The sequence below is a fragment of the Peromyscus californicus genome, unplaced genomic scaffold (genome assembly GCF_007827085.1).
Source record: "Peromyscus californicus insignis strain IS unplaced genomic scaffold, ASM782708v3 Scaffold_4__1_contigs__length_199733344, whole genome shotgun sequence".
Taxonomy (NCBI): Eukaryota; Metazoa; Chordata; class Mammalia; order Rodentia; family Cricetidae; genus Peromyscus; species Peromyscus californicus.
The window spans coordinates 119,085,985-119,101,578 of record NW_026294562.1 but is presented as its reverse complement, the minus strand read 5'-3'; the positions used below and the strand labels follow the sequence as shown (position 1 = coordinate 119,101,578).

General features: G+C 42.1%; 1 protein-coding gene across 2 annotated transcripts in view; it reads left to right on the top strand.

Annotated features, from left to right (window-relative positions):
• Adamtsl3 (ADAMTS like 3) overlaps positions 1-15,594 on the top strand; it is a 296,131-nt gene extending 280,537 nt beyond the window's left edge. Inside the window, exons 26-30 of one of the 2 annotated variants that reach the window (XM_052712357.1) lie at positions 2,029-2,212; positions 3,474-3,678; positions 7,028-7,125; positions 12,790-13,001; positions 13,531-15,594. In XM_052712357.1, the coding sequence (XP_052568317.1) occupies positions 2,029-2,212; positions 3,474-3,678; positions 7,028-7,125; positions 12,790-13,001; positions 13,531-13,637 (806 nt within the window). In that variant the 3' untranslated portion in view covers positions 13,638-15,594. Of the gene's footprint in view, positions 1-2,028; positions 2,213-3,473; positions 3,679-7,027; positions 7,126-12,789; positions 13,019-13,530 lie in introns of both variants that reach the window. The other variant, XM_052712358.1, reaches the window with a different exon arrangement.

Genomic DNA, 15,594 nt, shown 5'->3' with positions numbered 1-15,594 from the left:
CACTGTGGGACTTTCAGGCAGCCCAACAGGTCTGAGTGTCTCTTCAGGCAGCCTGACTGATGTGAGTCTCCTCAGCAGTCCTTATTGCTTACTTAGCCTTGGGAAGGAGGAGTCTTGCGCATCTGGTTGGTTTCAGGGACTTAAGTCCCTTTAGAAGCTCCTGGGTCTCACTGAGTCTTGGAAGAAATCGCTACACAAAAGGAGACAATGGGCAAATGCAGATCAAAACCAGAAGATGCAAGTTCATGCCTACTAGAATAGCCGAAGACAAAAACACGAACTAAATTCGAGCAAGCGATATTTCAATCAAAGCTTCCATATGACGGTGAGCAGAGACCACGATGGAAAACTGTTTGGCACTTTGTAGCTAAACATACACCCATCCTCGACCCAGAAATTCTTCTCACAGGTTTTCATTCAAACAGAGTGAAAGCAGGCTCAAAAAAAAAAAGTTTGTGAGCAGTCATGATAGCTGTTGACAGCAACATGAAAGACTATGATGTGTTCAGAAATGGTGCATTATTTAGCAGTAAAAGAAGATACACTGTGGATACTCCCAGCGATATGAGTGAATCCCCAAACATAGTATACTAAGCAAAGGAAGCTAAATACAGAAGCCCAGTAAGAAGGAAAGCCAATATATACTGATAGTTAAAAAAAAAATGTGGTCACCTGGGAGGGGAAGGGGCTGATTGAAAAATGGCAAAATGAAAACTTTAGGGGTGTTAAAATCTTCTTTACCTTGCTGTGGATCATAGACAAAAGAGTTCAGACAATTGTGAAGCTCATAAAATTGAGCTGTGAGCACTTGCCTGTACATAAATTATACTTTAATAAATGCCCAATCTTTTTTAAGAAAGGCACATGCACCCTGCCTTGCACTGAGACCCAGAGTTAGACAAATGTGGGTTCCAGTCTCCCTGGTTCATAATAGACATTGAGTAACTTACTTAGCTTCATTTAATCTCTCTACCTCTATAAATAAAAATAAAATTAGCAGCTTCATAACAGAACATGGAAGAGTCAATTAAAAATTAATTTTTCAAGTTTCTACCCCACTACTTGTTCACCCTGGAGAGTCTCAGTAAATGACCACCTTGAAAAAAAACTGTTTTGAAATAAACTATGATTCTGAAAGTCCAACTGGAGATATAATTTATGGTTCTGCTCTGCAAATGATGCCATGTGCAATTTAAGGTAAAAACTCAAAACTCAGAATGGAAAACAATAAGTTAAATAAACCATTCCATTCTGAGAGATCATGTGGACACAGCTGGTAGCTATCAATTATTCATGAACATTGCAGGGAAATTTGGCATTTTCTGTGGCCATCCACAAAACTGTCAGCATCGTGTCCTACCTCATCTTTTATCGAGTGTCGGCAGGGAAGGGTAACACGAAAGCTGTGATTACTGGGGGTGCTTGGCTACTACTTGTCCAAAGGAAACCTCATACTTACCTTTCCAGATGTCTCCAGAGCAAATTATTTATGCAGTTTTAGGGCCGATGTGGTGTTTGGGTTAAGAATTAATGGAAAAGTAAGGGTGGGACTCAAATGCATCTCACCTTACTGCTAAATCCCTGGTCCCTGTTCCTCCTTCTAAATCATCTTCCTTGCTCGGCCTGATCTGTTTTTGGAAAATGGACAGCATTAAGGCATCCCCTGGAGAGGCCTTCCTCCCTGTCCTGTTGGCTCTGCTTAGAGAATGCTGGGGAAGCATTGGCTGGACAATGCCTCCTCCCTTTCTCTTGGGTTTTTCCAGTAGACCTAGCTGACCTGCAATGGCCATCTCCCAGGCTGGGCTCCAAGGAGCCCATTCTGGCCATCATTTCCAGTCAGCAAGTGTAATAGTCACTCAAGAGAAAGTAAGCTTCACACTGTGCAATGGCCTTTTCTGTGTGTATCGCTTAAACTGCAGGTAGGTAGTTAACCACAGAACGATTTGTGGTGGTTTTTGCCCTGTTGCCTCCAGAGCATCATCCTTTCTTATTTGGGGTTGTTAGTGACATTTCCTTTCCTTTCTGCAGAGCCTTTTTGGGAACCTGGTAACTGGACACCTTGTTCTGCCACCTGTGGCCCCTTGGGCGTCCGCCTTCAGAGGCCCCAGTGTGTGATGGCCAGTGGGCAGAAAGTGAGTGAAGCCCTTTGTGGTCCTCACAGGAAGCCGCTGGCTGGGTTTCAGTCTTGTAACATCCGGGACTGCCCAGCAAGGTATGTATGTTTAGTTACTTTCTTAACAGTACACTAGTTTTTGCTGGTTTTGAAATATATAATAGGGGCTGGGGAGGTAGTTCAGTGGTGAAGAGCACTGGCTGTTCTTCCAGAGGACCCAGGTTCAATCCCTAGAGCCCACATGGCAGCTCACAACCGTCTGTAAGTCCAGGGAATCCAACACCCTCTTCTAGCCTCTGCAAGCACCGAGCACAAACATGGAGAACAAACATACATTTAGGCAAAACACCCATACACATAAAATAATACCAAAGTTACCTTTAGAGGCACAGTGATTTGGACTGGGTAATAGCTCAGTTGCTATACTCAGAGAAAGTATTAATGTGGAATAAACGATTGAGTGTCACATAGTCTAGCAGAAAGTTGATCAAATGACACAAAAATAAATAACAAAAAAACAATTAACTGAAGAGGTGTTTTTTGTATTTTTGAGTTCAGATCTATGAGGCAGGTATGATTTTTCAGCCCTAATTTTCTGATTAAAAGATGGAGAGTCAGGGGCTGGAGAGATGGCTCAGTTGTTAAGAGGCTTGTTGCTCTTGCAGAGAACCCCAGTGCCCGGCACCCATGTCTTTGGGTTCATAAATGCCTGGAACTCCAACCCCAGTACATCCAATGCCCTCTTCTGCCTTGGTGGAAACCCATAGTGTACACACACACACACACACACACACACACACACACACACACACACCATGTACACACTAATAAAAATGGTACAGATTATTTTCAATAGAATCTTACTGTTCTACAGCTCCATTTCCTATACAAATGTCACAGGTGGCCCATGCCTCAGAAGACTGTGAGAAGCAGAGTCACTGTGTCAGACACAACAGCTGCTTTGAGGCATGTCCTTAGACGGACTGTCAATGTTACAGGCATTCTACCTGCCATAACTTTGAGTAGCTACTATCATTTCTAAATGGAACATGTCATAACCAAGAGTCACCCTTGAGAAAGCATAAATCTGAAATTATGAATCCACAGGGAACCTAATCCTTTGGTGTACAGTGACTCTATTAAACCTTATAGCTGGCACACTCATCACTACATTGGTTCTCTCCACCTAGTGACACTGCTGTTCCCTGAGGGGTGGGGAGGAGGAAGACTGGAAGTCACCTATGCCTCAACCTTGTCCTGGAGAGACATGTGACTCCTCTGACACCACCATAGTGTTAAGATAAACAAATTAGCCTTTTCTGGACAGTCCTTGCTAAGGTCCTGTAGCTTTTGTTTCTAGGTGGTTTACGAGTGTGTGGTCCGAGTGCTCTGTGTCTTGTGGTGAAGGATTTCACAGTCGGCAAGTGACATGCAAACAGACAAAAGCCAATGGGACTGTACAGGTGGTGTCCCCAAGGGAATGTGCTCCTAAAGACAGACCTCTGGGGAGAAAATCGTGTTCGGTCCGTCCCTGTGTTCAACAGGCCATCGACCCAGGAAACCAGGTAAGCTTAGATGTTGGCAATGTTATCTACAATCACCTCTTTGTTACTTATGAACTTTAAAGGTGTTTTAGACTATCTAACTTGAAGTGTTTATTCAATATTGAAATGATATCATATGTTTATGACCATATGAGGTAATCCAGGCATAGAAAACAAAGACTATGATTCCACTTATGTATGTGTCTAATCAAGTTCATAATAGTGAATAGAACAGTAGTTTTAAAGAGCTAAGTGACAAAGTTGTGCAAGATGAATGTGTTCTAGTGAGCAACTATGCAAAACAGTATTTATAAGTAATAATGCTGTAGTGTATACTTTAAAATTGTTAATGGGCCATATATTTTCCTTTTATTGAAAATAGATTTTTTTCCCTCATATAATATATTCTGACTATGGTTTCCCCTCCCTCTAATCTTTCCATTTTCTCCCCACCCATCTGGATCCACCCCCTTCCTATCTCTCATTAAAAAACAAACATGCTTCTAGATGATAATAATATAGTAAATAAAATATAATAAGATAAAACAAACTAACACCTCAGAATAGGACAAAATAAACAGAAGGAAAAGAGCCCAAGAAACAGATATAGATGCAGAGATCCACTTGTTTGCACATTTAGGAATCCCATAGAAACACAGATCTGGAAGCCATAATATATATACAAAGGACCTGTGGAGCAAAAAGAAAGAAAGTTAATTAATTAATTAGAGAAAATTGTAAAAAATTAAATAAATAACATGACATTATGAGACATGGAACCTCCAAAGATGCCATTGAGTTCATTTTCTGTTGGCCATCTATTGCTGGACATGCAACCTCCCATTAAGAGTAGTTTGTTTTCCCAGTGAGACTCCCTTGGAGAAAACTAAAGTTTCATTTGCAAGTGGTTGTCAATTGGAGATAGCTTCTGGGTTAGGGATGGGGTTTGCATCCACTTCTTTCAGCTTTAAGAACCCATCTGCTGCAGATCTTTGGAGGTCCTGTTCATGCTGCCTCAATCTCTTGTTGTTCATATGTGTGTCTGTCCTGTTGTGTTTAAAGGGCCTTGTTTCCTGGGTGTTAAAAGATAGCATATTATTAAAATGAATAAATTAGAAGTTGGACAAATAGAAGACCTATTATTTTGCTAAGTGGAATATCAGGACTATAAAGACCCAGAAATGAGTTCACATATGAAATACAATTTTAATTAAATGACAGAACCTTTCTTTGGAACTTAATATAAATCTGAACTTTATTCTGAGAACAAATAAAGAGAAGGAACTTTCAGAAAGTCAAACTATGGGAGGTAGGGAGAGCCCTTCCTCATCCTATGCCAACTTGGATACAAGTTTGTTCTGAGCAACAGTGCACTGTTGGGGCAGGAATAGAATGAAGTCTGGAGTGTAATTACTGCACAGAACCAGACAATTGATCAATGATTTCAAGTCAAGTAGGAAGACTGGTTTTGAAGAAACTAAATAGCATAAAACCACCAAATGTTTTTCAAAGAAATTAAAGGTAATCTACAAGAATAGAAAGATTTCCTGTGTTTGTGAGAAGCTATCTCCAATTGACAACCACTTGCAAATTTATCTAAAGATTCCCAGCATTCTCTACCAGAAATCGGCAAGCTGAATCTAATCTAAAATCTGCATGCAACTAAAAATAATCCACAATATCCAAACAAGTCATTTGAGATAGAATAAGTTGGAGGATCCAAACTTCTTATTTTAAAACTTTCTACAAGACAGTGCTGTTCTAACAGGACAGACATACATCTCTGAAACAGAACGGAATCCAAAACCAAACCGTTTGAATCTTGGTAAAATTGACAAAGTCATCCATTGAAGAAAAGAATATTATTCTGTGATGGTTAATCTCAGTTGCCAACTTGCTTGACTTAACAAAGGCCCCAAGTACTTGGTGTATCTGTGATAAAGTTTACACAGATTAACTGAAGGGGTGAGGCTTCTCCTGAAGATTCGCAACTTCATCCTTTGGGCTAGGGTACCAGATGGGATACAAAAAGAAAAGGGAAAAAGCCAGCTGAGGTCAGGCATCCTCTGTGCTTCCTGATCTTCTGAGAGATGACCCCATTCCTGCTGCCACTGCCACTTACTCTTGACACCTGCCTTCCCAGACTGAAGGACTGAGTCCCCTGAACCGTGAGCCAAAATAAGTCTTTCTGCCCTTGGGTTGTTTCCTGTCTGCAGTTGGTCTCAGTGATAACCACAGGAAATGACACCCTCTTAACAAATGCTGCAGGGCAACTGTGCACCCACAGAAAAGCATGAAGTCATGCTTCCTGCTTACAGGAAGTCCCGACACCACGAAAAACATCAAAGACGTTTAGGAGCCATTAAAAGGAACGTGGGACTGGCACATTCTACACCATGGCCAGACCTTGAGCGTTCAGGACTAATGAAGGAAGACAGACACAGGACTCCACTGTTGTGTCTACAGTAGGTAAATCTGTCAGACAACAGGCAGCTTTGTGACTGCTTAGACCTGTGAGGGGAGGAAGGACTGCTGAGGGCTATTGGGTTTCTGTGAGGGCTGATGATAATGTTCCAAACTTGACTGTGGTATGGCAAGTCTGAAAGCCATTATAATGTGTGTTTTAAATAGTTGATAATTATATGGCAGGTGAATTAAAGCCCAATAAAATATAGCTATAACATAAAAAGATTGTATGAAAGAAATTGGTTAAGTAAGGTAAGAAAAATAAGCAAAATCAAAGACTGCATTTAGAACATACACCACAAAATTCTGATCTGACTGGAGAGCTCACTGTAACAGTAATAAAAATGTAACAGACTTTTCCATGTATAATGTGATTATGAGGGAAATGTAATGGGCGTTACAGCTGTGCAAAAATTCAAGGGCTGCAAATCAAGTTTGAGTTGTTTCTCCTGTACCTGAACTTGCTTTAGCACAGGTGCCTCCATCTTTGCTCAGAGCAAATAAAAAGCAAAACACCACACACACACACACACACACACACACACACACACACACACACACACACACACACACACACACAAAACTAAAACCAAAACCAAACAAAAAACCTTGGGCTTCACTAATTGTTTTAAATAGAGCTGTTTCTATACGTAAGCTTAATCAATTCAGAGTTTATCCCACCTTTTCCTTTCTTCCGGAGGTGGCCTGAGTTTCAGGGGATAAAGAATAGGGGGAGGGTAGGTCTGTCTGCAGAACTACCATCAGACCCCTTCTAACTTACCACAGGGACAGCTGACCTCTGCAACCTGTCCTTGGCTGATCCACCGCAGTACGGATCTCAGTACACACAGTGTGCCCGAGCATTCAGGGTGCTTGAAAACACTGCACTGTGCTTCTGTTCTAGTGTCCTGGACGCTGCATGGGCCATGCCATGAGGATGCAGCGGCGCCACACACCTTGTGCCCACAACGGCTCCCACTCTGACTGTGAGGACAGAAGAAGGTACTGACCCCAGTCCAGTGCAGCATGCACCTCCCCTTGCACCTTCAGGGACCAGAACTGCCTGAAATGGAATTATTCCTCGTTTCTGCCACTTCTCATAATTGAAAATCCCTATTCAATTATGATTTATTTAATGCCATCCTTGATAGTATACATTATACTGAAATATGACCAATAAATACCATTCATAATCACAGTTATTTGGATGTTAAGCAGAAAGAGAAAATACTCTGAAGGGGAAAAGGTATTACCCCAAATAGATTTATAAACATATACATGTGTATGTATGTGCACGTATTTATGTATATGTGTGTGTGCATATATGCACACTTATATATGGGTATATGTGTGTGTTACATACATGGCACATGTGTCATATATATATTTGCTCAAGCCTAATATTTCTCTTGGGTTTCCAGCTTAAATTTTCCTGTTTTCAATGAATGATTTATTCCTATTTAGAAGCTGTGCTGATTTGAATATTAGCATAATGATTTAGCAGAGAATAAAAATAAACTTTTGTTTTCAGGGGGCTATTTGTCTTTCTCTTGCATGAAAGTCTGCATGGACAGGTGGTAGAGTAGAACTTGACTCATGAGAGTACCTGGATGGCCAGCCTCCATCTGCTGGCTCTACTGCCCTAGAAGATAATCCCAGCCATCAGCAAGTGTGAGGGAACCTGCAGGCTACACAACACCAGGGAATTTTCATTCCATTGTTCTTTTATTGTGTGACCTTGGACTACCTAACTGTCTATATCAGCAAATGGAATAGTATCATGCATGTCATCTTGAAGTTAAACTGTTACAATTAGTGAGCATAGTGTCAGCACCTAAGCAGTCCTGGTCATAGAGAACACCCCATAGCTAATTCTTTCTTACTGCTCCACATCCTGAGTCCTGTGAAGAAAGTGGAATGACCTTGACTATTGGCTTGGCTCCTCTTCTGAGTCTTCAGTACGGTTTGGCAATGTGGAGTCAGCAGTATTTCCTATTCCCACAAGGTGATTTCAAGCCAGAATCATTCTCCTCAAATGGAAAATGTTTGTAGCAGCTGCCCTCATTCTCAACAGACAACTTAGTTTCCTACTTGACTGAGAAGATAGAGACCACACACAGATGTGCACCATCCCAGATGTTTCCCTTTGCAGTCATAAAGACACATTTACAACACAAAAGCATATGTGGATGGAGCCTTCTATTTTAACATACTTTACATATTTTTCTGAAATTTGATTTTATATTTAAGAAATATATTATAAACATGTTCTATCTCAGCACACATTGGCTTTATTTAAGTCTAATATTTCATATTCCATTATGCCCATGGGTATATTGTTTCAGGTTTTTGCCCTTACAAACAGATGCTGCAATAAACATCTTAGAATGTGTGTGTCTTTATGCTCAGTTACATTTTTATGGGGTAGATATTTAGAAATCAAATTGAATTCATAAGCATGCTCCCTTGGATATTTCCAAATCACCATCAAACTATCTAAACAATATGAGAGTTATCTCCATTTTCATTGTTAGATAGGTTTTTAATCTTTCAATTTTTAATAAATATGAGAGTTCTTTTCTGTAGCATTTTATATTGGTTCCTTATGCCCCTTTTCTTGAATCTACCTTTCTTTTTTTTTCTTTTGCCCATCATCACCCCTGACCAAAGCACCATCATCTCTTACCTGGTCCAGCACCACAGCCATCCTGTTGGTCTCCCTTTCTCCATCCTTCTTTTCTCCAGAATAGTCTTCATGCTACAGATCAAGGCGGCTATACAAATGCAAACCTAGTCAACACTACTGTAATTCAGGCTTTACTTGCTCCTAGGAAGAAGGCTAACCAAAATGTTTAGTGTCGGGCTATATGCTTATAGCTACTTCCTCCTTCTTCACTGAATTCTCTTCTCTTCCCTTCCCTTCTCTTCCCTTCTTCTGTATCTTGATATATATATATATATATATATATATATATATATATATATATATATATATATATATCACTCCCCTTCCTCTCTTTCTTTCATATATATGGAATATACATGTATACATGGAATATATATGATCTTGCTATATCATCCTTATAGTCCTTGGATAGACCTTACAGGTTCAATCAAAAGCAGCAAAAACAAGAGGCAGAGAATGTAAGAGAAGGAAAAGGGAGCATGGAATGGTCTATCAGGTGATTCTAAATCTGATCAAATGGGATCTTACACAAAGGATATAGAAGAGAAACAAAGGAGTAGATTTGATTAGAATAGTATAAGAAAATCTCCCAGAGCTGTTCCTATGTGAAGGTGCCAGATGCCTTCTATTTGCTTTGTATGGCTTTTCTCTGCCTGACTGGCTGGCCTGTGCCATAACTTGGTGTTCTTCAGGGCTGTTACTTTTTTGCTTCATATGGCTGGTAGTTTGTGGATGGAGACTAGGTTGATTCTTAGAGAGAGCTGCCGAGAGGAGTTTCTCTGAAGTTTTGTAACCTTGTTTGACCCACAGATGTCTGCTGGATTGGTATGCTTGCTGTCTGTGGGTTTAGGGAAGCTGTGTATCAGAAGGTACAGAAGGTGGCCTTAGCTGCTTCTTCAAAGTGCTTAGAGAGGAGCAGTGGGCTGAGCAGAGACACCCCACAGAGGCCACAACAGGGGCTCAGTAAATGTGAGATGGTGTTTTACAGGATATCACATTGGGGGCTGGGGTAGATAGTCAGTTGGTTGGTGGGCTATCTTCTGGTGCCCTCTGTAACCCCAGGAAGGCTCAGGATGTGCGGGCTCTGTTGAATGGCATTGTAGAAAGCCTGGGGACTGTAGGAGTGGAAGTAGCCCAGACCTGTCTAGAAGAAACATGAGGACCTATGGGACTCGAGGAAATGCTGAGGACATAGCCAGGTTCTCAGAGTGATGATTTCCAACCTTGTCCAGGTGTCATCTCATCCTGGGGACTCCTTTTCAGAGATTTTTCTGATAGCCCTTAGAATTGATGGCTCCATCTAGCTGGTAGTGTGAGGATTATTTGAAGTAGGAATAGAATGAGAAATTGAGGCAAGCTAGTAGAACAGTCACTTCCTGATTCCTGCTGCCATCATACATTCGTAAACACATGAGGCCAAACTGTTGTTTGTTATATTGTTGATGTCTACACAACCTCCATCTGACTTGGGTCTCCCCATTCCAAGTCATTCTGTCCCTGCTCTGAAGATAGATGCCCTCAGCTAAACCAACTTTGGTCTTTGTTTTTCAGCCTCCAAGAGGCCCTGGGGTTTGGCCTCCATGTTGGTGAACAGCCCCCTGGGGGTCTCCTCCTTTGCATTTGGGAAGGGTTTGCCTTCAGTCAAGAGGAAACAGTTGAATTACTTAAGTCTCTTCAGGCCAGAAACAGAAGCCAGCTTGGAAGTTTCTCCAAAGAGGGCAAAGCCTTATTAATAAGACAGGATTGCCTAACACTTATGAACATCCATTTACTAACCTCTTGAATCTATTCTTTTGTATTTGTAGGAAGCTGTCCTCTGGAGTGGAAGAAAGCCAGGGAGTGTTCAGTCTGCTCTGTTGGTCAGGGTGACTCAACTTTTGGGCTTTAGGATTTATACCCACTGGGGAAAACAGGAGAAATTAACAGGACAATCCTCTCTGGCCCCTCGTCCCTAAATCTTATAACCAATTAGGTGGGACAGTATTGTTTCCTAGTTAAACCCTTTGATGGTGTCTCCGCCTACTGGCGAATCTAAGCATTGCTTCCCACTTGGTGCAACACTCCCCTTCACAAGTCAGGCTTTCACAAGTTTCTCCATTTTCTTATACTTCCAGGAATATTTCCACATTCCTTGGAAGAGATGCTGTATAAGCTATAATTTAGTTACAGTAATGACAAGAGAGTCCCGGGGGGCTTCTAGCAGATCAGGAAGGACTGTGACTAGAGAATGGGAAGGCATCGCTTTTTTTTTCTTCTCTCAATTCTTCAGCCTTTGGTATTTGGTTTATTGGCTTTTCCTAAACAGCCTTCAACGTCTCTGGTCTATGTGGCAGACACTGTTATCCCCAGCTTCATGTCTTGTTCCACATCCTCCAGATTTCAAAGAGAAAGACAACTACTGAACCACCTCGTTAGGACCTTCTCCCAGTCGTCTTTGGGGGTAGAGACTGTCTCCTACCTTGCAATTGTACCTTCCATAGTGATATGTCCAAGGGAACAAGGCCAAATCCCTCTAAGTACATCTGCTGAGAGGCTGTCCTCTGAGATATCTTTCCAAACATCAGAAAGCACTGAGTTTCTTTTCTATTTTAGATCCCACTTTCCAAATAAATTGATCTTTGTAACCACTGGTGGCAATTCTACACGTGGCCTAAATGTGAATGTGAGCACACACCCAGAAGCAGAAACCTTGCAAGACGATACACTGTTGTCACAGCTGAGTGTTTGGGGACTTATCAACAGCATCAGAAGGCTTGTTAGCAATTCTGAAGTGGCTTCTCATGTCATTGTAGTAACTCTCTTCCTTGCATAAACTGATTTGCTCCAGATTACAGTCCATTTTTGGGTATACATTGACTTGATGTTGGAAGTCCCTGGGAACATGCAGCTTCTTGGCCATGCCTTCCTTGTCAGATCATGTTTCAGGGGAGATGCTAAGCCTCAGGCATTGGGTAATGGTGTCACTCTAGTTGTATGGTATAGGAGCAGGGGACATTCTCTCTCTCTCTCTCTCTCTCTCTCTCTCTCTCTCTCTCTCTCCTCTCTCTCCTCTCTCTCTCTCTCTCTCTCTCTCTCTCTCTCTCTCTCTCTCTCTCTCTCTCTCTGTGTGTGTGTGTGTGTGTGTGTGTGTGCAGCAGTGTTGGGAATTGAATCTAGAGCCTTTTGCCTACTAAGCAAGTGATCTACCACTAACTATATCCCCAGGCTTTTTTTTTTTTTTTTAAACTTTGGGCTTTCTGTAGCTGAGGCAAAACTTGATCTTTGAGTCCTCTTACTTCAGCCTTCCAAGGAGCTGGACTCACAGCCCTGTGCCTAGCCCAGGTCTTGGTTTTAGATAGAACACTCAAGGATGCAGAGACCTTGTGCTCGCCATCATTGGAGCACCACCGCCTTTCCTGCTGATGAGGATTCCTTTGCAGTGATTTCACACCCTGTTCATTTTCCTCGCATACACCTGAGTGTGAGCACTCACCACTGGCTTCTCACAGGACAGTGCTCTCTTCTTGCCTCTTACCGTGGCATCTCAGCCACTTGTTGGCTCTCTTCATACACATTTCAACTTCATTTCAGTACTGAGGGTACGTTTCCCTCATTTCTACTCTTCATTTCCATGTGCTTAATACATTAAGTCTTAAATCAATGCTATTACTTTTTCTAAAGTAGGTCTTCCTCTCTCCCTTTTATCAAATATCCTTGCCAATTTCCAGAGCCTTCCTAGCATATCTAGTGATGATGAGTGGACTAGAGGGTCATTCCCAACATCTGGGGAACAGTCAGTCTTCTCAAGTATCTACTTATCTTTATTATGGTCAGATTGTCCCAGTACTCTGCTTATCCAGCTATGGACAGTGCAAATCAGTTTTTCTGAGGAAGCCTTTGGCGCATGGAATTCATAGTAGGAAAAGGGGCTTGATTGATGCCAGCAAAAAGTGGCATCTTCTCCCATTTTACATTTCTTTCTTTTTTTTTTTTCATTTCAGACCTGCCTTTAGGAGGAACTGCACCTCAGGGCCCTGTGAGGCATGTTGGCGTGTGGGGCCCTGGAAGCCCTGTACAGCGGTCTGCGGCAGGGGCTTCCAGTCTCGCAAGGTCGACTGCATTCACACGGGGAGCTGCAAACCCGTGCCTGACAGACACTGTGTGCAGATGAAACCAGCGTCCTGGAGGCACTGTCTTGGGCCTTCCTGTGATAGTACGTACCCCTCTCAGGTACCACCAGCGCCCCAGAAGCCTTGTCAAAACCCAGACACTAGTGTGCCCACCTCACCCATGTCACATAGGAGGAGTGGGGCACAGGCGGCAGCTCTGACTCATGAGGCAGTGGCAGCCACCCCACACACGTTTTCCTTAGCAGTCTCCTCTGCTCAGCCTGAACCAATGGGCTTGGATAGGTGAGCAAATGTCCTAAAATTAGACAGTGAATATAACTGCGTGTTACTTTTCTAGGGGCAAGTATGAGGCTTTCATAAGTTTTCCAGGGGGCCTACGGTCCCACAAAAAGTAACCCCTACCCCCAGCCCTGAAAGAAGTGGCCTGGGTCGGAGGATCTGTAAGGATCTCAGAGTACCACAAGACGCCAAGTGGAGAAGTGAGCTCACCGTGTTTCTGACGTAGTGCAAAGCAGTTGATAATATGTACTTACTATTAGATATCACCTAGTTCTTACTCACTCTCTCCTGAACCACGTGCTATGGATTCTTTTCTTTTCTTTGTTTTTGCAGGAAACTGCACAGATACAACACACTACTGTACGTTCGTAAAGCACCTTAACTTGTGCTCTCTGGCCCTCTACAAACAAAGGTGCTGCCAGTCATGCCTAGAAGGATGAAGCGTTGGTAGGGTTGTGATGCTGCTGTGGTGAGAAAAGAAAAGGAGAGGCTCTTTCCCCCGTGTCTCTGGTTCGAAACCACACACGTCTCCAAGTTTCTAGATTCTATGGTCAAGCAGAGGTTGGTGCAGGAACTGAGCCTGCTACAAATTTGTAAAGTTAGCTTGGCCAGTGGTTGCTTTTTAATTCCAGTTCCTACAAACGATGGATTCTAGGATTAGCAAAACTGCATCAGCAGCCATGCCCTTGCTCATGTGACCTCATCATGAGCACATCATCACCTGCTGCGATTCGTAGGCCAGTCAAAAGTGGTCCATACTGAAGACTCTGCAGCTGAGGGTTTCTCTCAAGTTGCAGAGTTTCAACACTTTTTTTTTTTGCAGTATTTACCATTTAAAGGCTCTAGCCAGTAGCTGTTCAGATGTTGGTACTAATGGCATTTTTATAGATCCTTAAGTTTATTATGTGGAGAAGAGGCCATCTCCCTTAACAGCTTATGACACCGGCTGGGCCAAGGATCGCTGAGAACAGCATCTCGTCTTCCCTCTTAGAGCATCCATGGAAGAAAACACAGTAGACATGGCTGCCATTTTCATAACTACAGAAATCGATCTGTGACCAAATGAGGCATCTTGGAAATCACAGGAGAGGAAAAGCTAACCTTTCTACTGATTTTGAAGTATATTCAAAGCTTTCTTTTCAGAGCTGTGAATGGAACTTTTTCTAAGCACTATTCTCTTGCACATAGAGATCAAAGCCTTATTAGATGTAATTTATACATACAATAATATTCCTAATGATTTTTATTTTGGAAAGTTTATTAGAAAATAATCTAAATAAGAAATGCAATAGTTAAAGGAATTGTTTATAGTAAATGATTGTTTTAATTTGAGGTGATTTTGTCGGTAAATCCAAAGTCAATTAAGATTAGGCTGGAAAAAAAACAATTTGGGGGTTAGGAGCTAGAGCTGGGATTGGGGTTGTGCTTTGGGGAAAAGGGTTGAATTAATCTTGGACTAGCACTAGGATTCAGTTAGGTGAGAAGGGAAGTTACATCAGGGCTAAGACCAGAGCTGACTTTAAGGTTAGAGCCAGTTTCGGAAGGGGTTGGGTCTCTCGGGCCCAAGCTGCTCTTCATGACAGTGGAGTGAGTAAGTTTTGCTGCTAAAGAAGGTTCAGGCTAGCATTCAATTTAACTCCTACAACCTATTTGGCTATGGGGAGGGACCTTTCCCTGATATTTTACCAGTTATGGCTTTAGATGCTACACGACCCCAAATAAATGGTCCTGCTTCTTCACTCAGTGTCCCGACTGCTTGCACACGTACTGCCCACAGCCTCCTGGCATGTAACGCAACCTTTCCTGAGGCAGGTTGTGTTAGACCTACCTCCTGATCGACATGTGAACAGCGCATTGTGGCTTTGGATTTGTCTGTAGAGGAGCTTGCCGAGCCTCTCTGTCATCTTTTGAGCACAGGTCTCTCTTCCGTTCCAACATCAGCCTCACCGACACTGGGATGAACACTACTGTAGGTGAAGCGTTTGGTGGTCTGGCACGGACAGGGCAGAGGAAAGAGCACACCAGCCCCTGAGTCGTTAGTCATCAATCGCATCTGATAGTTGAGCTTATTAAATTAAAAGAAAGATCCTTTGTAAAATACTCTTTGTATATATTTATTATATGACTCAAAGGTGCAATATTTTATTTTGTACAGTATGTAATAAAGACATGGGACATATATTTTCATATTAACAAAATTTCTTTTTAAACTGCTTTACCTTTGTATTTAAGGTTAAAATGAACCAACTTTCAGTTGCTATTGTACTTTCATCTTGCTAACATTCAAATTCGATTCCTGTGTGCTGTATTTTACTACTGTTTTTATAACATGAGAGATAATATTCCCTTTGATGATCCTTAATTCAGAAATAAATTCACTTTGAGTATCCATTGGCA